Source organism: Vidua chalybeata, chromosome 1, assembly GCF_026979565.1.
Source record: "Vidua chalybeata isolate OUT-0048 chromosome 1, bVidCha1 merged haplotype, whole genome shotgun sequence".
NCBI classification, from domain to species: Eukaryota; Metazoa; Chordata; class Aves; order Passeriformes; family Viduidae; genus Vidua; species Vidua chalybeata.
In genome coordinates, this window is record NC_071530.1 from 132,716,326 (window position 1) to 132,737,008 (window position 20,683).

The 20,683-nt window shown below is 44.4% G+C and overlaps 1 protein-coding gene across 2 annotated transcripts in view; it reads right to left on the minus strand.

Annotated features, from left to right (window-relative positions):
* Positions 1–417: 417 nt before the first annotated feature.
* Positions 418–20,683, minus strand: part of RRM2B (ribonucleotide reductase regulatory TP53 inducible subunit M2B) — a 28,046-nt gene continuing 7,780 nt past the window's right edge. Inside the window, exons 2-10 of one of the 2 annotated variants that reach the window (XM_053953031.1) lie at positions 16,287–16,439; positions 14,765–14,881; positions 13,708–13,841; positions 12,016–12,110; positions 9,891–10,024; positions 4,388–4,492; positions 3,182–3,295; positions 2,537–2,707; positions 418–856 (exon numbers count right to left, since the gene is read on the minus strand). In XM_053953031.1, coding sequence (XP_053809006.1) covers positions 2,555–2,707; positions 3,182–3,295; positions 4,388–4,492; positions 9,891–10,024; positions 12,016–12,110; positions 13,708–13,841; positions 14,765–14,881; positions 16,287–16,439 — 1,005 coding nt within the window. In that variant the 3' untranslated portion in view covers positions 418–856; positions 2,537–2,554. The remainder of the gene's footprint in view (positions 857–2,536; positions 2,708–3,181; positions 3,296–4,387; positions 4,493–9,890; positions 10,025–12,015; positions 12,111–13,707; positions 13,842–14,764; positions 14,882–16,286; positions 16,440–20,683) is intronic. The other variant, XM_053953040.1, reaches the window with a different exon arrangement.

The following is a 20,683-nucleotide window of genomic DNA, read 5'->3' on the forward strand; positions in this document are numbered from 1 at the left end:
GACCCAGGTGACCAGTGTTTGGCTTCAGGCAGGTGCCTGGCTGGCCCCAGCTTAGGGCCTGAACCTGATGATGCTGTGCCCAGGCAGTCAGGGCGCCTGCCCCAAGGGCATGATGCTCTTCATATATCAGGTACCGCCCACTGACAATCACTTACAGACACTCAAAAGATTTCTCCTTGTGCCAGAAAATCCCAATTAAAAACAAAACAAAACAAACAAACGCCAAACCCACTTGTTACCTCACTAGACTGCAAAACCTATTGCCAGGAACAAGAAAGAGCAAGTCAAGAGCTCCTTAAAAAGTGCAAGACAATATATGGAGCACTCATAACTTTCTCCCACAATCCAAAAGCTGTGAATACTGACTTACTCTGTCACATCCCAATTTTATCACTTTGGATTTCACAAGGAGGCAAGTAACTTGTAAATGAAGGCACGGGCTTCCCCACACTCAAATTTTATTGAAACGACACACATATTTTACACACAAATCAAGTGGGAGGCGTTGTACCAGACTTTGGTATCTCATATACATTTACAGAACCTGAGCACATTGCAGTTTCATATTAGAATATTCTCTATACTGTCATCATAATTCACAAGACTCAAAATAAATGCTTTTTAGTACTTTCAGTGACATAATAGGTTCTATTACTCCAACAACAGACCCATTTACAGTATTTTCTCTTTCTCCTCTATCTCAGTATTTCCAAAAGGCACTGTGTTTTCAGTCTGAGTCCACAGTTCTCTTGCAGTTCCAGTATGTTAGTGAGGGCTATCAGTTCCAGCTTTTCTCTGTATTCTCAACGTTCCACTCTGCCCTCTTCCAAGTACCTTATGTCAAATGATGCAGGCTCTAGTAGGGAAAAAAAAAAAAAGCTGTTCCATTTCCATGCTCAGTACATACTCCTGATCTTTTACAGAGACTAAAAGAACAGAGTCAATTTTGCTGCTTATTTTACAGCAGAGACAGTTGTTCACTAGGAACTATGCTAAGGCAGTGGACCTGTTTCATGGAACTCAGGTACCCAGGACTGTGGCTGATCTGGGCTGGCAGGGAAATAACACTTGTGCTACCCCATCACTGATAACCCTGGGCTGTCAGTTTAGCTCATGCTAAAAAAGCAGCACAAGATATTTGCAACAATAAGACTTAAAAAAGCTCTTCCACAAAATGCTGAATATTATGAAAAATGCTTGGGTTTAATAAAGCAGAACCCTTTGTCTAGCTCTTGAATATTCACTTCATCTTGGAAAAAAAGAGCCTATTTATTTGCAGATAAGCTGGGTACAGCTGAATAGCATCCCTTCCACCCCAAGTAGCACTGCAGCACATTGGCCACTCTTCAATCACTCCATTCTCTTCATGTGGTATCAAAAAATTACAAACAGTTTTCAGGCACACAATCAAAACCCAAACAACAGTCCTTTGTAAGATGCTGCTACTCCATACTACTTCTGGTTTGGTTTCGAAATGCTTAATACCTTCTTTCAGAAGCTCTTCTGTGACAATATTCCAATGATTCACATCAAACACACAACCTGATATATGTTCATACATTACTGGGTGCTTCCTTACAGCCCAAGTAATCTGTTTGTAGCAACTCAAGGAATAATCCCTTGGAATGACATCTCTTCTCACCCCTTCAATGCACAAGTTCAACCAAGAAGGGGAGAGTATCAAATCACCCAGCATGACAAGGGGAGATGGACAACACCAAGAGCTGGCTGTTTCAGTGTCAGATGACTACAAATACAACTACAGATTGCTTAATAAGGCACTTGATCAGTGAAGCATGGAAAAACACAAGCCAAAGAACTATGGGATGTGGTTTTTCTCCACTGTTAACAGACGTGCCTTTTCAAGGACCATTCAAAGTCCACTGACCTATTCATTAACAGCTATAACACAAGAATCACATGTATTTGAATTAAATGCCTACCAGTTTTCCAACCCAAGTAAAAACTTTTTCAGACAGAATCCAGGTTAATGGGGGGATTACACATAATTCCCAGGTTTAATAATATTCCATAGTTCAGACCTCATTACGGTCTTCCCACATTCAATTATTACTATATCTGCAACAGGATGAAACAGAAGAGCTTTTACTCTATACCAAATCTATAAATATGAAAACAGAAAACAGGAAAATAATTTATAGCAACATTTTTACATGGAGTGATACCTCAGCTGGTTTTCAGATTAAAATACCGTAACATGAGGTAAATATGCAGTTTGCTTTCTTAAAACACTACCAAAAGTCTTAAAAAAATCCATTCCATGTCATTTTTAAAGACAGCATTGACAGCAGATGAATCAAGGGAATCTTTAAAAGGCCATCCTTTTACAAAGCCATATAAATTTTTTACAAATTATCCCCCTTTTTTTTCAAATGACACAGAGAGAAATATATTTACTCTTCTGACAAATAACATGAAAACCCAGGAAAAATATCCCAGGACACTCTAATTTCCATGAGAGGAAATTAAGCCAACTTCACAGCATATAGGGAGATGAGGAGAGGGAAACAGTCACCATTCATTTGGCAATTTGTCAAAAATCTGCATCCAGAGTGAAGACATTGTCCATTGTTTCTGCCATAACAGCAAAACGTTGATATTCCGAAACCCGCTTCTCAAAGAAATTTGTTTTTCCTTCCAGAGATATATTCTCCATGAAATCAAAAGGATTTTCTGCATTAAAGACCTGGGGATGGAAAACACACTGGTGATTCTGACAGGGAAATAATGCTTTCAAAACCCCACAGCAAACAAAATCTGTCAAACTCTTTCAAACTAGACCACCTCTGGCTGCAATATCCTGCAGGATCTATGGACCCCTATCTAAGCAAATTCAGTACTGCCACTCCCAGGAGTTTGGCCTGTGATGAAGTTCACTTGTGCAAGGTGCTTGTTATTCTTCAAGCACTGCAGCATCTGAGCACAGCTTACATTTCCCATTACAAACCTGCTGAGCAGCTGAAGGGAAACAAAGGCCTGGATTGTTCTTGCTCTTTTACAGTGAAGCATAGGTATGAATGCTGTGGTTTCAGCTGTCACTCACAGGAAGTCCATGTGCTAAATATGACCTGCTTCCCAGCATGACAAGGGAGTGCTTTGTGCTGGCAGTTCTCCTGGGCTGCACTGGTAGGCCAGCATCTGGAGCAATTGCATCTCTTACCTTTGAGAACCCAAGTTCCATTAGTAATCGGTCTGCAACAAATTCAATGTATTGTTTCATCAAGGTGCAATTCATTCCAATCAGACCCACAGGTAATGCCTCAGTTAGAAACTCCTAGAATTAAAATACAGATGACAATTAGAGAAATTAGATTTAAGAAGAAAAAAAGGAGAGAAGACACCTGTGTTTCACAGTAACATACTTTGTGATGTTTCACACTCCCCAGGAAGTTGTCTGAATAAATAACTCACATCACTAAATTCAACAAATATCTTCTGCTTTCAGTAACTGTTTGTATCTTCCTTTACTTTTAGCCTGTTACTCTGGAAAAGGCACAAGATTTTTATCACTGCCCCTCTAATCTGCCGTTTTCCAATCCCCCAGTGTAAGCTTCTGTGTAAGCTTAAGCTCCAACTTCAATAAATCTATGGACCATACTAGTGGGAGCAAGGACAGATCAAGAAATCACCAGTTTTCCTGGCTTCCAGCCACCACAGAATGACAGATCAGAGGGCAGTGATATATATGAGTGCTGAACCCAGGCAGGTGTATATTCAGGCACCAATGCATACCTGTCAGTGCTGTGAGACAAAGAAGGAGCATTTGTCATCATCATAGTAGTTAGGTAACAACAGGAAAGAAAGCTAAACTAAAATCCTGCCAAACACTCAGCCATGCAGAAACCTGTGCCTGCAGAAGGGCAGCACTTCACGTGAAAGAACCTGACATCAACCTCAGAAAAAGCCAGAAGACAGCATGATACTCGTGGCCTGAGCAGACTCTGCCTTCTCCTGAGGACAAGCAGAGATGTGAATACAATAGGGAGAGACAAAGTACCTGAAAGGACAGATGTAAACAAACTCCTCTCTAAGAGACAGCAGCAGCTGGACTAGATGATTACTGCAGGTCCCTTCCAACTGGAACTATTCTATTCAATATCAAATAAGACAGCTTTTCTTCCTTTCTGTCATTAAGGAAAAAACCAGCTGCCAGCTTCAGCTTGCCCCAGTTGCTTGACAACTGAATCAGAAGTCTCTGACTCTTATTGTCACCATTAAGGAAGAGGGAAGAATGGTATAATGCATCAGGAATCAAGTCTGAGACAAGTATCAAACATGGAATTGCAAAAGTTAGAAGTTAATTTGTTTATTTTCACACCTCAGACTGAGCCTGTGCTGCCCACAATGTTGCCACAACCAAGATTACCTGCTCAATTTCTACAGCATTAACGATGATCTCACAGACTCGCTCTTCTGATGGTTTGTTCACTAAATAATGGAACATTAGACAAGCAAAATCACAGTGTAGACCCTGAAATAAGAGAACAATGAAAAAACCAGTCAGTTTTCCCCTCTTCCCCATAGTTTGCCCTTATTTTCAGGCAGTCTCATTTGGGTTGAAGTTTCCCAGCCTCCTGCTTTTATGGAAGTCTTAATGTTATCACATGTAGTGTGGACTTGTAGTTTACAACCCAGTAACATCTCAAATCACATGTGCCAAAATAATGTTCGGCATACATGTTTCTCAGGTAAAATTTTTCTGAGGGCTGCTCTACTGTGAGTGATCCTACAAAGAGCCTTGCTGGTCTCTGCCTCCTGTCAGGGATGATTTTGCTGAAAGACTTCTACATCAAGACCTGCAAAACTACTTGTGAGTTAAAACAGGCTGATTACCTGCTCTTTGCTTTGAGATACTTGATTAAAATTCTTTCACTAGCATTTCTTCCCTCGCTTCTCCCAACAGCATTTTTAGAAAGGCAGATTCAGATTAAAGTCACCAAACCCAAGATTAACAAATCATCTCTTCCCCAACTGAACTCCCCTTCTCATTTCACCCAGCTATCCTACACAGAGCCTAGTAAACTGTGCTCCTTTCCAGGATTTCCAGGAAAGTCTCCTGACAAGGTAAGGAGACAAGCAACTCCAGGCTGCTGCTCCCAGAGGCACCTCAGCTGCTCTTTAACTTGCCTGGGTACAGCTTGATGGTCTGGCTTCAGCCATACCTACCACTGCCAGCCTAATGGACCACTGTGCTACCATCTCTCCTCTCAACTGCAAGGTAGTGATTACAGCCAATAAATACCAAGAGGGCACATCCAGAGTGAAAACCAATCAGAAAGAATTTGGCAGACTATGGGCTACAAGACAATCTAATATTATCATAACAAGGGTCAAAACAAAACCTGGGGGCTGACCTACTAGAGAGCTGTTCTTCTGCAAAAGACCTGGGAGTCTCAATGGGTAACAAGCTGACTGAGCCAGCAGTGCTCGTGTGATCAGAAGGGCCAAGGGTATCTCAGGGTGCATTGGGAAGAGTGTGGCCAACAGGTCAAGGGAGGTGATTCTCTCCCTCTGCCCATCCCTGGTGAGGTCACATCTGGACTGCTGAGTCCAGTTCTGGGATCCTCAGTATGGAAGAGACAAGGAGCTACTGGAGAGGGTCCAGCAGAGGTCACAAAAATGATGAGGGGTCTGGAATATCTTTTTTATGAGAAGAAACTGCAGGAGCTGGGCCTATTTGATCTGAAGAAGAGAACACTTAGAGGGGATCTCATTAATGCATATAATTATCTCAAAGGTGGTGTCATGGTTTAGGAATGGTACTCCCCACTTCAGTGCCCCCACCAAGACTCTCCCAAACCAGATGCCTCTTGCTTGCTGCCTGCCCTCACCAAGACACCCCTGGCTTTCCCTTGCCCCTTCCTGGTCTGTGAATGGAGGCACAAAAGGTGAAAATCACAGGATGGGTTAGAATCATTTACTGGAAACAAGAAGATAATGAAAAGAACACTGACAGCAATATGAACAACAAAATGTATAAGATGAAGCTATTTACATGGAAAATCCACAACAAATACCCACCTGCTCTTCCCAAATACATTTTTTCCCACTGGAAGAACACCCTTCTTAAAAGCAGGAGAGGGAATCCCTTTTCTCCACCCCTGTCAATGATCTGAGATGATACCCAGTAACATTAGGGTCTTAGCCACACAGCTCCAGGCTCTAACCTCTCACAGCTACTGCAAAAAATTAACCCTGTCTTTGGCTGAAGCCAGGACAGGTAGGTGCCAAGACCCTTTTCAGTGGTGTCCAGCAACAGGATGAGGACCAATGGCTGTAAACTAAAACACAAGAAGTTTCACTTCAATATGAGGAAGAACTTCTTTACGTTGAGTGTGACAGAGCACTGGAACAGGATGCCCAGGGTGATTGCAGAGTCTCCCTCTCTGGAGACATTCCAAACCCACCTGGACATGCTCCTGTGTCACCTGCTTCAGGTGACTCTGTTTGGCAGGGCGATTGGACAGGATGATTTCCAGAGGACCCTTCTAACCCTAACAATCCTGTGATTCTGTGAAAACCTTTTTGGAAAGGCTATAAAATCCTTGTGATTAAAGTCATGAAACAGCCCTGAAGTAATGTAATTTGGGAAATATCCCCCCTTCTAGTGACCACAATAGCTGCCTGCTGCAAGGCTCCCACGGTCTTATCCAGGGCAACATCACCAGCAGGATGCAGGACATGCCTGGCTTCTCCATGAACCGGTGTGCTCTGCTGACCGGTGCTCCCACCAGCTTTGCACCTTTAAGTGTCAGAGATGCACCAGCTCAAGAACAGCCTGGGAACAGAACCAGCAGCTCAAAAAACACACTGAGCATTGATCATTTATCTGTCCAGGTGCATCAAAAAACAGTTTGCAGTTTTCCATTGTGGATTCTTTTTACTGCCACTGGGTTTCAATGCAGGTGCTCTGTGCACCAGGCTTTAACCTTTGTAACAGCACTGCACTTGGAATTACGCCAGCAGAGCTCAAAAAATTTTAGTCTTTTGGTGCTTGGCTCTGCAGAAAAGTACAGTTACATGCACTCACCTGCAAGTGATCCTTGTAACAAACAAATACTGCCTCACTCAAATGGATCAGTTCATGATGCCTCACAGAAGACACAAGGAAGGTGAAGGCTGAAGAACTATTTGTTTTTCCTTACTCATCATATCACTTTCTTCAAAAGTGTCTTTTAAAGACATGTCATAAGATGTCTCATTTCAAAGCAAATTATCTAACCTATGAAAATCACCTCCATTATAAAAAAGCTCTTTACACATTAAGACCAGCTCTGATAAGTTACAACCACTAGTATGTTTATACTGCATACAAAACTGGTCTTTCTACTTTTTCAGTGCTGACAGCAAGCTAAGTAGTGCAGTGCACAGTCCCTAGCCATAAACAACAGCTGCCAACTTGAAGGGAGCAAGGAAAAAGAAAGGAAGGAAGCAGTGAAAAGAAGGGGCACTTGTAAACACATGGTCTGTCATATTTGGTGTGCTGACATGCAGCCCCTCAGACACCTCACATCTAAAGGTAAGATTTACTCTCCTCCAAGGCAGATCTGTAGTTGCCCCCTCCCAGGAGATTCTACTGCTGTGCAGCAACACAAGACCATGGAGAGGAATGGTATCTGCTGCTTCTGCAGCAACCTGCCACAGCTGCCTCAGTGATGGATGCAGGTGGCTGTCTGCAAGCTCTGGAGGGTGCAGGTGGGGAGTGCTACTTGGAGCCCACCTGAACCTGCCTGAAGCAGCTGAAGCACAGCAAGTCTCAGAGTCACACACTATCCAGGTCCTTGCTCCAGCCAGCCCCCCCTACAGCTGGGAACCATGCAATTCCACCCCACTCCTTGAGCAGCTGGGCCTTTGCCTCCCTTCACAGCAGAGGAAAACAAACATCCCCTTCAATCTAAAAAATCCACTTTTGATAATATTATATACATTGGCTGGTTTTGGATGGTGTGCTGTTTTGGGGTAGGGTTGGTGTTCTTCAAGTACGGTATGGGTCTGTGTTTTGGATTTGTGCTGAACACAGGGTGGGTAATATAGAGATGTTTTTGCTATTGCTGAGCAGGGCTTACACAGAGCCAAGGCCTTTTCTGCTTCTCATACTGCCACCCAGGTGAGGAAGTTGGGGGTGCATGGGACATTGGGAAGAGACACAAAACCTGTCCTGAGCCGAGTCAGGTGACCCAAACTGACTAAAGGGATATTCCAGACCATGTGACATTCAGTATATGAAGTGAGGGGAAGAAGGAAGAAGGGGGGAGCATTTGGAGTAATGCCATTTGCCTTCCCAAGTCACTGTTGCACATGATGGGACCCTGCTCTCCTGGAGATGGCTGAACACCTTCCTGCCCACGGAAAACAGTGAATTAATTCCTTGGTTTGATTTGCTCATGTGTGTGACTTTTTGTTTCCCCATTAAACTGTCTTCATATCAACCCACGAGTTTTCCAGCTTTTACCTTTCCAATTCTCTCCCTGATACTACTGGTGGAGGAGTGAGAGAGTGGTTGCATGGGGCTTGATTGCTGGCTGGGGTTAAATCACAATTGGGACACCAGTATTTATGTTTACTCCCTTTAAAAACAGGTACTTCTGCTGAGGGACCCAGCGGCACCCAGGCTTTAAGTTCATCAGTGCTGTTTGCTGGGTATAAAAATGGCTGGATGGCCAGGCCAAAAAACATGGTAAGAATTAAATGCAGTTGGTGGCTGGCCACAGACAGGGTTCCCCAGGGCTCAGTTATGTTATGTTAGCTATATATACATGTTATATATATGCATGTAACACACACAAACACACACACACACACACACACATATATATATATGTATGTTACTGGCCTGAGTGGCCAGTCCTGTTTAATATCTTTATCAGTGGTAAAGTGCATTGAGTGCACCCTCAGTCAGTTTGCAGAAGATACCAAGCTTGGTAGGAATGTTGATCTGCTGGAGGCTAGGAAGGCAGGGGGATCTGGACAGGCTGGATCAGTGGACTGAAGGCAATGGTATGAGGTTCCACAAGGCCAAACGCCAGGTCCTGCACTTGTGCCACAACAAACCCATGCAGTGCGACAGACTTGGGCAGAGTGGCTGGAAAGCAGCCCAGTGGAAAAGGACCCGAGGGTGCTGGTTGAGAGTGGCTGAACATGAGCCAGCATGTGCCCAGGTGGCCAAGAAGGCCAACAGCATCCTGGCTTGTGTCAGGAATAGCGTGGCAAAAGGACCAGGGAGGTGATTGTACTGGGCACTGGTGAGGAAATATCTTTAATCCTGTGTTCAGTTTTGGGCCCCTCACTACAAGAAGGACATTGAGGTGCTGTAGCAAATCTAGGGAAGGGCAACAAAGCTAGTGAAGGGTCTGGAGCACCAGTCTTAGGAGGATTGGCTGAGGAAGATGGGAGTGTTTATGCTGGAGAAAAGGAGGCTCAGGGGAGACCTGAGCTCTCTACAATTGCCTGAGAGAAGGTTGCAGTGAGGCGTGGGTTGCCCTCTTCTCCCAAGCAACAGGACAAGAGGAAATAGCCTCCAGTTGCATTAAGCAGGGGATTAGATTTGATATTACAAAAAACTTCATGGAAATTGCTGCCAAGAGAAGTGGTTGAGTCACCATCCCTGAAGGTATTTAAAAGACATGTGAATGTGGCACTTAGGGGCATGGTTTAGGGGTGGACTTGGCAATGGCCGGTTAACAGTTTGATTTGGTGATCTTAAAGGTCTTTTCCAATTTAAATGATTCTATGATTCTGTAATTTTTGGTAAAAGTCTGCTTCTTTCCCCTTCCTCTGTCAAGACTACGGGTTTTTCATAAATATAATTCTACCCTTGCCCTGGAAACTCACTTTTCTTCCCAAATAGTGTGTAGGATATGCCACATTACCTCATCTCTGCTAATAAGTTCATTGGAGAAAGTCAATCCAGGCATCAGGCCCCTCTTCTTCAGCCAAAATATAGCAGCAAAGGAACCCGAAAAGAAGATGCCTTCCACTGCAGCAAAGGCAACCACTCTCTCACCTGTTTAACATAACACATTTTTCATTAGACACAAATTTCTCTATTGCTCATCAGCAAAAGGGACCATTTGCATCAGACACAGTGATGCTGGAGAAAAGCAATCCCCTTTGCAGCACCAGATGCTGTCTTTGACCACATCTGTCAGCAGATCCTGATGTACAAAAGGTCTACACACCCCACAGCACTCAGCCATAGGCAACCCCAGCAGAACTGAAAAACCAGGGCACCCACTGAAACTGCCACAGGTCCGAAGCAAAAGAAGGTAATTGTCCAAAGTGGCCAAGACATTAGTACTCCATTATCTCTTTCTCCTGAAAGGCAGAAAAGTAGCTATGTAACTGACAGCCAAAACTGAGAAAAGGGCCAATCTCTTCTAAATTAAACAAAAAACCCTACACCACAATTTCTTCTTGTTGGGAATCTACATAAAAGCACATATTCTTAAAAGAGCACATATGCTTAAAAGAGTGAAAGTCTACAGAACATAAGCCAAGACACAAATAACTACTTGTGTTATCCCACCTTTAATCCTAGGAAAGCAAGGCATTATTGCTCCCAGTTCTCCCTGTTCTCTACACAAATGTATTTCTTCAGACTACAAGACCACCTGACTGTTTAGTGAAGCCACATAATTCCATGTACACTACTTCAAACAACTTCACAGGCTTATTGTGTATGTTCTGACATGAAGAGCTTTGGCACTAAGTTCTCATGCTTTTTCCCAATAAGAATTGCACAGAATTTTGTTTTAAAAAATAACCCAAAGTAGCCAGATATCCCACTTCCTCTATGAGATACAAATGTCCACTGCTGGTTCATCTGAAGAAATTCAAATTAGGAAAAAGCACAGAGAGAAATACCAACTTACAAGTATCAGAGAAGTTATTAAAGAAAGAATTTTTCTGGCAACACAAAAAATCTTGTAGGTTACTGCTATAGAGGAATGGAGAAAGGCTGCTTATAAAATATAGGTTTAATGAAGCAGAAGACTGATTACTTATTTGGATAAAATGCATTAAGTTTGGGGCAGGAAGCAGGGGGCACACTGCTTTTTGAGTTAGGGAACCTTCTGATTCCTGCACACCCCACACTGCTGGGAGCCAAACAAAGGGACAATGAAGGGGTTTCACACACAACAAGCACTCCCCAGACCGGGGAGGCAGTGGGAGCTCCAGGACAGAACAATATACAGCTACAAAAAAGAACCTCTCTCAAACAAGAGCTCTGAACAGATGCTGCAAAAGAATGATGTTCAGATTAATTTTGTTCACCAGGTTGAATCTATCTCCTACACTTTCTCAAAATATAGAGGATGTTTGTTAAAAAAAATTCACCAGAGTACACCTATTATGTATTTCAGCTACAGCAAACCCTTCCAAGTCAACACTGTAAGAATGCAGAACACTTCTAAGGATGCCCTGCACCATGCTGATGGAAGCTGAACCACTGTCCCAGCTCTGAAATGAGATACAAAAACTAGAAACCTGGTTCCAACAGCAAACCAGAAACACTAGAAAGAGATGGTTCTTGAATCTTTTTTTGTCCAGGCTCAGTCATGCCTCAGTTACAAAAAAACCCACGTGGATTTCTCTATAGGAACGTGGACACAGAAAATACCCGGACTTGCAAGAACTTCAGCTGCCCAGTTCTGAACACTGAGTGAAAAATAAGAACCAATTAGAAGAAATAATCAAAACTAGAACATAAGGTCTACAGGCAAAAATTGAGGAAACCAGGGTTATTCAGTATAAAGATAATAAGAAGACAGAGCATTTTTCATAATATGATTTCTGGGGGCACTGCCATTTCTTTATTTCTCTACCTGAAGATAAAAACATACAAGCTCACCAGAATTTACTTCTAGGTTTTAGCTAAACCAGAGACCCACTACATCTGTGGAGAATTTAATTTCATGTTCCAGGAGTGCAGCTTACTCACAGACAGTCAGTTTGTGATATGCAATAGAAACAAGTTTATAAAAAGCTACACACCGAAAGTGGATTCTCGGTCTTCAATCCACTTCAGAGCCCAGTCTGCTTTCTTCTTAACACAAGGCATTGTTTCAATAGCATTAAATAAGAAATCCCTATAGAAGAAAATGAGACAAAACATCAAAATAGTGATTTAGGTAAATCTGCCCTGGTTGTCCCTTCCAGCTCCACCAGACAGATGATCCCATTATGCAAGGCTCTGAACTAACCCAAGTAAGAGACCATTCCCACCCCAAAGAGGTGATGATCTGTCCTGTTTTTGTCTGGGATAGAGTTCATTTTCTTCCTAGTTGCTTGTACAGTTCTGTGTTTTATATTTAGAATGAGAATTATGTTGATAACCGATGTTTTAGTTGTGACTAAGCAGTGTTTACACGAAGTCCAGGACTCTTCAGCTTCTAACCCTACTCCACCAGTGAGCAGGCTGGGGGGAACAGGAAGCTGGGAGGGGACACAGCCAAGACAGCAGACCCCAAGTGGCCAAAGGGATATTCCATACAATGTCATGCTCAGAATACAAACTAGGGAAAAGCTGGCCAGGGACTGCTTTTTGGGGACTGGCTGGGTATCAGTCAGCAGGCAGTGAGCAACTGCATTGTGCATCACTTGTTTTGTTTATTATTATTATTATTATTATTATTATTATTATTATTATTATTATTATTTTCCTGTCCTATCCAGCTGCCTTTACCTCAAACCAACACTTCTACTTTTCTCCCCGATTCTCTCCCACCCCACTGGGCAGGGGCAGGCAGTGAGCTGCTGTGTAGTGTTAGCTGCCTGCCAGGTTAAACCACGATGTGATCTGTGATAAAAAGAGCAGAGGGAGGCAAATGTGCAGAAAGCAACATTCCCAAGGGCTCAGGGGAGGAAGGCTGTGAACTCAAACATCCCATTCCAGGAGTGCTCACCCACCAGATCACAGTATCTCTCTGAATTGAAGCCAGCTACTTCAGTCTATCCACAGAGCAAAACCTCATCTTGCCCAACTCCACAAAAGAAACTGGACAAGTCCCACATGCACAGACTCTGTTCCTATGCTGAAAACCTGAAAGGAAACCTTTCAGTCCTCCCACCATCATCAACACATGATGATGGGAAAGCACCACGGGAAAGCAAGCTCTGCCTGACCATCACCATAGTGGAGTCTCTGAGGGAAAGTGCTGCTTTTCAAATGTATTCTGTTTGGACTAGGAAGTTCTTCAGGTAAAGAAGGTGAACTCAATAATTCAAAAATAAGCAGTTCAAATTGTGTTAAAAAGCATTGACAACAAAAAGGCTGAAAGTATGCAATACATTGACTGCTGTATATTAGAAACACTACTTTAATCATGAGCACTCAATTTCCTCAGGCTGATCCTTTGCTGATGTAAGAGAAGCACTGCAGGAGCATGATAACCTCAAGAAGCTCATCTAACCTTTAACATTTCACATACTCCATGCTTCCAGCAATAAAAGATTTATACAAATATTAATTAACCTTCTGATACTCCCACAATAAGCCTTGGTCAGTAATACTCCTCTCCATTTTGGGGGTCAGACATGCAGGCCTTGAAAGCTTTAAGGAACTCTCCCCAGTTCCCCCAGAAAGTCAGTATGAAAACAGGAGACAGCTGCCATGCTGCCCTACAACGGTGGCACTGGCTTCAGTGACAGATTTCCCACAGGTTTGTAACACATCCAGAGGTTTACCTTTTCTTGGGATCTTTGATGTAGGTGTCTATGAGCAAGCTGTACATCTCTGAGTGAACATTCTCAATGAGAATCTGAAAGCCATAGAAACAACGAGCTTCTGGGATCTGCACCTCCTGACTAAAACGTGCCACCTGCCAAAACCAGAAAGCATGCAGTTAGTACAATAAAGCAGTCCTGCATGACACTGCTCTGAGCTCAACAGGAGAGACATCAGATCTCTGCTACAGAGACAGGATGGGAGCAGTTCTGTCCTACTTTGTTCACAGATATGTCAATAGGATAGTTGTGGTGCAGAAGAAAAAAAAGCAAGCTAGCCAGAAGTAAATACATCTAAGAGCTGAAGCATGAGGGCACATGTACACAGGAGAATAACAGCAAAATAATGCAATACTAAACACTTAGTACTGAACAAAGCCTCAGACTTTGTGTTCATCATTAAAAAAATAAACAGCATGACATAAAGCATGTTCATGGAATACATGCACATATATACTGCATGTTATAAACATTCAAACATTTGAGATTTAAACTAGGCATTTGCAGACAAATACCACTGCTAACCTGTGATGAGATATTCTCCAGCCCAGAACAGATATCAACAGGAAGAATTCCCCACCTTTTTAGCAGCACCCACCTGCAGCCCTAAGAGATTCTAGGATGCCATTCAGTGAGAACAAAACAGATTTTACCAAAATGAGGAATACATGGTACAGCCATGGTCTGTATTCCTTACTTCTCAATTAACATGAGTACAGAACAATATGGGGTTACATTAATTCATTCAGAAATGCACATCCCACAGCCAAGCAGGGGCTGAACTTAAAAACAGTGTTCCAGAGTGATGTGATTTGGAGCCCTGATGACCACAGCTGACCCAATTTAACTCAAACACTGCTTCCAGATGAACAAGCTGTTTGTTCCACTCGAAAAAGGTGAGATGGAAAGAAAAAAAAGTACACATTTAATAAACCTATGAATTAATGTGAAAAAGCCAAAATGGAAAGTTAATAAGACAGTAACATGACTAAGTATTCAAGCCCTCTGTCTTTCTCACCAGGTTTTCATTTACAATTCCATCACTGGCTGCAAAAAATGCCAGAACGTGAGAGATAAAGTATTTTTCATCTGCTTTCAGCTTGTTCCAGTGAGGAAGGTCCTTTGACAAATCAACCTAATGAAAAGAAAAAGGAAAACATTGTCCTTCTGCATTTGTCATTCTGTAAAAACAAACACCCAAGTCAAGTGACTGAGGCAGAGTTTTGGCATTTGCTTTCAAATTTTTACATGTAGGGAATTTAAATACTTGTGACTGTAAAAGACAACAGAGACACTGCAGAACTATTGTCTCTCTCTGCAACAATAACATCATGTACTTGATTCACAGTTTATGCTTTTGTAATTTGGAACAAAAGTTGGTGTCTACTGAATAAATAAATGAGATTTTGAAAAGCCTTAGTATCTTTCTGTCACAAGTATGAACACACACCAGTAACCAGACCTCATTCTGAGACACTTAAACTTTACTTGAAATAAATGCTGATACCCCAAGAAAGCTATACCAAGCATGTCAAAAGATGGACTGAGGGGACTTCTGCCTTTGGCAGGTGTTCAGCCTTCATGTTGTCAAAGAATGGTATGGAGCAAATGCTGTGCAACTGCTCTTGCCTATCAGACCAAACCCCAGCCACGAGAGAAAACCACAGCTTCCTTCACACGGTCCTTTTTTGTTTGTTTGTAGGATTTCTGAACCAAAACAGCACTAAAGTAGAGTCAGATGTGAAAAATGTAGAGGACCCACAGATGGTAGGATAGTGTAAGAAGGAACCAGCAATGTAGTAAAAGGGTAAGGCAGGAGTTCAACTGCTTTTTCTTTCATGGTTTAAATGAAGATCTGCTGCAACAGGGCAGCCAGCTGCCCAGGGAAGCAATGAAATACCACCTCCACAAAGGGCAGTTCCTCATCATCCCATGATGCTTTCTGGTCTATTTAGAGCCTGCCAGTGCTTTCATCTCACTTGTCTGCAATTGCAGACCACTGTCCACAAATGAGCTCAGGTCTAGCTAACCAGCAACCTCGGGGAAGAACTTAAAGCTTGCACTGTAACATGGGGCAAGCACCTCACCAGGGCAATCAGGAGTCAGCTAAACACATTCTCAGCAAAATTAACACAATCTGTCTGGAAATGTAGGTACCTAATATTAAGGAACAGCATGAAATTTCCCAGAGTACTTTACTCCTTACATCAGCAGTCAGTTGCATGTTCAGAGACCGCAGCACGGTAGGAGCACAAATTAGAGCAATCTGACTTAGGATTTCTCTATAACCAGAGAAGCACTCCAGGACACAATTCCACCTCATCCTAAACTAAGCACCTAAAACAGCTCTACTGAATCACCCTGTGGAAGCAGCTTGCTTTCCACTGTCGAAGGGAGTTCTGCTTTGGTGCTGGCACCTGATGTTTGATGAAATTAACTCCAACCTTTGCAACACAGAAGCCAGCAACAGAGCTAGGAAAGATGTGCCAGGACCTTGGTGGTCTGACTATCTTTTGCCAACCTACTGGCCCAGGGCTCACCTCTTCTGCTGTCCAAAAGGAGGCCTGAGCCTGCTTATACATCTTCCATATGTCTGGATACTGGATCGGGAAGATGACGAACCGGCGGTGATTTTTTCTGAGTAGAGGCTCTTCATCAAGGTTGGAGCCATTTTCAACAGCACTTGATGAGCTCTGAAAATAAAGCACAGCTCTGGTTAAAGTTACCACTATTTATTCCTCCTCCTCGCACTATCTCAAAAGTGTGGTCTGAAGTTCACCCGTGTCACACAGACACTCACCTGGCCCGCTGGGGTACGTGTCCCCTCGCCCTCCATCAGTGCTCCCGGCAGCGCTGCCTGCCTGCCCGGCTCTACCCAGCACAGCTCTCAGCAACCGCCCCGTCCCAGCTGTGCCGGCACAGGAAGCGCCCGATGCCTGTGTGCCAAGACAAAGCCTTTTGCAGCACAGGGGGGAAATCTGCCCTGGGAGACATCAGCCACTGCAGTCCCACACACGGGGAGACACGAGTGAGGTCACGGCACGGGGCTGCAGCCTGCCACCAGCACAGCTCCACCACGCTCACTGCCCAGCTACCTCCCAGCCATTTGCTTTCCGTTCAGCCATTAGGACCTGGATGGACTGCCCTAAGCCATGAGATCACAGTAACTAATCCCAATTGACAGAGCACAGCCCTGTGCCACAGCGAGTGTCAGCATGGAGGTTTGTGTATGCAATCTGTGAGGGCAGCCCACAAAGCAGCATGGGTCTGGAGGCTGCCCTGGAGGCTCTCCCTCGATATGAAATTAACTTGCCTCTTCTCAGCAGCTGGCAGCAGGAAAACCTCTGCCTGGAGTCACCCATCTCCACCCTGATCTTTCTGTGTGGGCTTTCAGAGGACATCTGTGCACAGCTCTTCCTCAGAGAGTTCTAGCCCAGCCGAGCTGGGGAGGTGGGGACAGCTGATATTTAGGAAACAGGCCAGTGAAAAGTAGCAGAGAGGGCACTCTGACCAGGGCCTTCACCTCACCTCTGGCTGGGGACATCTGCTCCCAGGATCAATCCCTGCATCCCTGCAGACATGTCACCAAGCACCTACTAGAAACTATTGCTGTGAAGAGCTGTCAGGACAGCACGCTGCAACCTCTGCAGAAGGGTGGGGGACTCACACTGATCAGAAGTTCAGCAAGCAGGACGCCTTTCTGGGTTGATTCCAAGATCCCACTGACACTCCTCTACAGCAGTAACTAACTGTACAGGCAGTGTACAAGGTGTTCCATATAATACAGCAGAAAAGGGGAGCTGAAGGTTTTGAACAACATTGTTTCTACCTTCATTAAGGTATCTGGAAGTCTTTTCCCTACCCAGTCTGACTGTAACTACTCACATAATAAAAAGCATTCCTTTACTTCAATTTGGAAAATATTCTCAAGCAAATAATGCCATTCAGATTTTAATAAACAAACAAAACCCAAACGTGTGCACATTGCATAACTGGCATAGATACCCCAGATACCCCCAGTGAATGCATCACTGAAACACATTGCAATTATAATTCTACCCCTTTATTCCATTTTTAAATATTACTCAATTACATGATACAGATTTCCCAGCATCATCTGATGGCCATGAGAGTTGAAGACCTTTTTTACTTCCCAGACATAGATGGTTACAATAACTCACTGGAATTGGGAGAATTTGGGGTTGGCAGGTTCAGCACCTTGTCTTAGCACACACCTGCTCAGGGCCTGGCATCCAGCCAGCTTCATCTGTTTTTGCACCAACTGACATCCTTGAAAAGAGAAACACTGCAAAAGTTTTCCCTGTTATCCCAGCCACTGCTGGCTCATGGGTAGCTTGTTGTCCTCCAGGACTCCCAGATCCTTCTCCACAGAGCTGCTTTCCAACAGGTCACCCCCATCCTGTACTGGATCCCAGGGTTATTGCTCCCTAGACCTGCATTTGTCTTCACTGAATTTCAGACTATTCCTCTGCCCATCTCTCCAGCCTGCCCAAGTCCTTCTGAAGGGCTGCACAGTCCTCTGGGGTATTGGCTGCTCCTCCCAGCTTTGTGCCATCAGTGAACTTGCTGAGGAGGCATCTGCCCCTTTCATCCGAGTCACTGATGGATAAGTTAAAGAATACTTGGCCCAGCATTGAACCCTGGGGGACACAACCAGTGACAGCCCTGAAACTAGACCAGTGCTCAATCCACCTCATCATCCACTCATCCTGCTCACACTTTCTGAGCTTGACTATGAGGGTACCATGGGAGACATTGGCAAAAGCCTGGCTAACACCCATGTAGACAAAATCCACTGCTCTCCCTTGTCTATTCAGCCAATTGTCCTATCACAGAAGGTAATCAGATTGGTTTAGCACGAGTCCCCTTTGGTGAATCCACGGTGACTATTCCTGATGACTGTCTTGTCTTCATGTGCTTAGAGGTGGACTGCAGGATGAGCTGTCCCATCATCTTTCCCAGGATTCAGGTGAGGCTGGCTGGCCTGTGGTTTTAAAAACTGTACCAGTATCTTGTTAAATAGATGGTTTTGGTTGTTTGGGGTTTTTTAATTTTAAAAAAGGAAAGGTCAGTCACAGAGGCTACACCATACCGAAACCTCCTGCTCACCTCCCTTATCACCTTCAGGGGTTCAGAGGAGTTTCACAGGCAGGCTCTGTGAAAGGAGCCTTTCACAGGCTCTAAATGGGCAGGCAGGCAGGCAGGCAGTGGCTACAAGACAATCCCATCTTCTCTAACTCAGTTTCAAGTGTGTGGCGCGTTCTGATCACTGCTGAGGTTTCTGTGCAGTCATCACCATGTGCTGAAGGAGCATAATGCATTCCCTGCCTTGCTTTCCTGGATCCAGGGGCACTGGCAGGAGTGTGAGAGGCAGGAGAAGGTAGAAGTCACTAGGTCAACACTACCTTCAATCTGCACCCCCAGATCTTTTTCTTAATGCTATGATGGTGCATAAAACAGTCAACACTCACCATAATGACAAAGGGCACCCATTTTCTAATGTGTACACGCTTCGTTCTTTTCAGACAACGTCATCCAAATGCATAAAAGAGCTGAAGCTGGTGGGCACAGGCCAACCCTTGCACCAGCAGGGTCAACCAAATGAGGCTTCAGTATCTCCAAGGATGGAGACTACACAGCCTCTGTGAGCAACCTGTGCCAGCATTTGCCCACTTTCAGAAAAAACAAGTGTTTTCTCACACGTAAGTGCAACCTCTTGTACTTCAGTGTGTTACCAATGCCCCTAGTCCCACCATGGGGCACCACTGAGAAGAGCCTGGCTCTGTCTCCTTTATTCCCTCCACTAGGTATTTTCAGCCACTCACAAAATTGCCTGCAATCTTCTCCAGGCTGAACAGTCCCAGCACTCATGGCCTCTCTTTGTATAACAGATGCTGTAGTCTCTTAATCATCAGCCCTTTGCTGGACACACTCCAGTACATCATATCCCAGTTATTCTGCAACTGAGAGAGACAAGCTCTTCTGGTGATGACAATAAACCAAATGGACAACAAAAACTGCTTAGGGGTACTGAAATGCCTTCCATTAATTTCAAATTCAGCAAACTAGGAAATAATTAACAAACAAGGAAACAAACTAGAAAATAATTAACAAACAAGGAAACAAACTAGGAAATAATTAACATATATACACACCCATCACCCCACAGTTACAGCTGCTGGGCTACATGTGCAAGCATCACAGTTACATGCCCTACATCAGCTGTAGGCAGGGGAAAAGCTAAAGGTGCTGGCAGAACCAGCAGTGTGATGTGGAACACACGCTCAATGGTATGCGACCATGAACCCTCACACACCCTAGTAAGAAGCTGCACGAGCATCCCATGAGCTTCCTAAGCATTCAGGCCAGCCCTGGGAAGCACAGGCCATGCCAGCAGTGAGACTGGGAAGACCATCACTTTTCCTGGGAGAGATGGTTTGCACTGCACGGCGTCTGAGGAGCACAACACCTGCTGGTTCCACATGCTTGAGGGGACCACAGGACTGCCACACACTTCACTATGGGTACAGCATGTCACTGTTCAGGGGGACAGAGTAAGGGGTTTCTTACACTTGTATTTAACATGGCACACTTGTTTTTGGATACTTGAGTACTGATGACACATAAGGGTTCAGGAAGACCATGTCTTCCCTGTCATGATGATCCTTTCTCTTCGAACACCTCAGCCTGGCTTAGCACGGTTATACTGGGGGGACACCAGAACGTAGCTCAGACGCCTCCCAGGGGCAGACCTTCCTGGTCCATAGGGCCTAGGAAGCCGGGAACATCACCAACACACATCTGCCTCCACGGCAGCTGGGGGCAGAGAGGACGAGCTCTACCTTCCCGGTCCCGGCAGGGACCCCCGGGGCGGCACTGCCCAGCCCCCGTGCCAAGCAGCCGCGGCCTCCGGTCG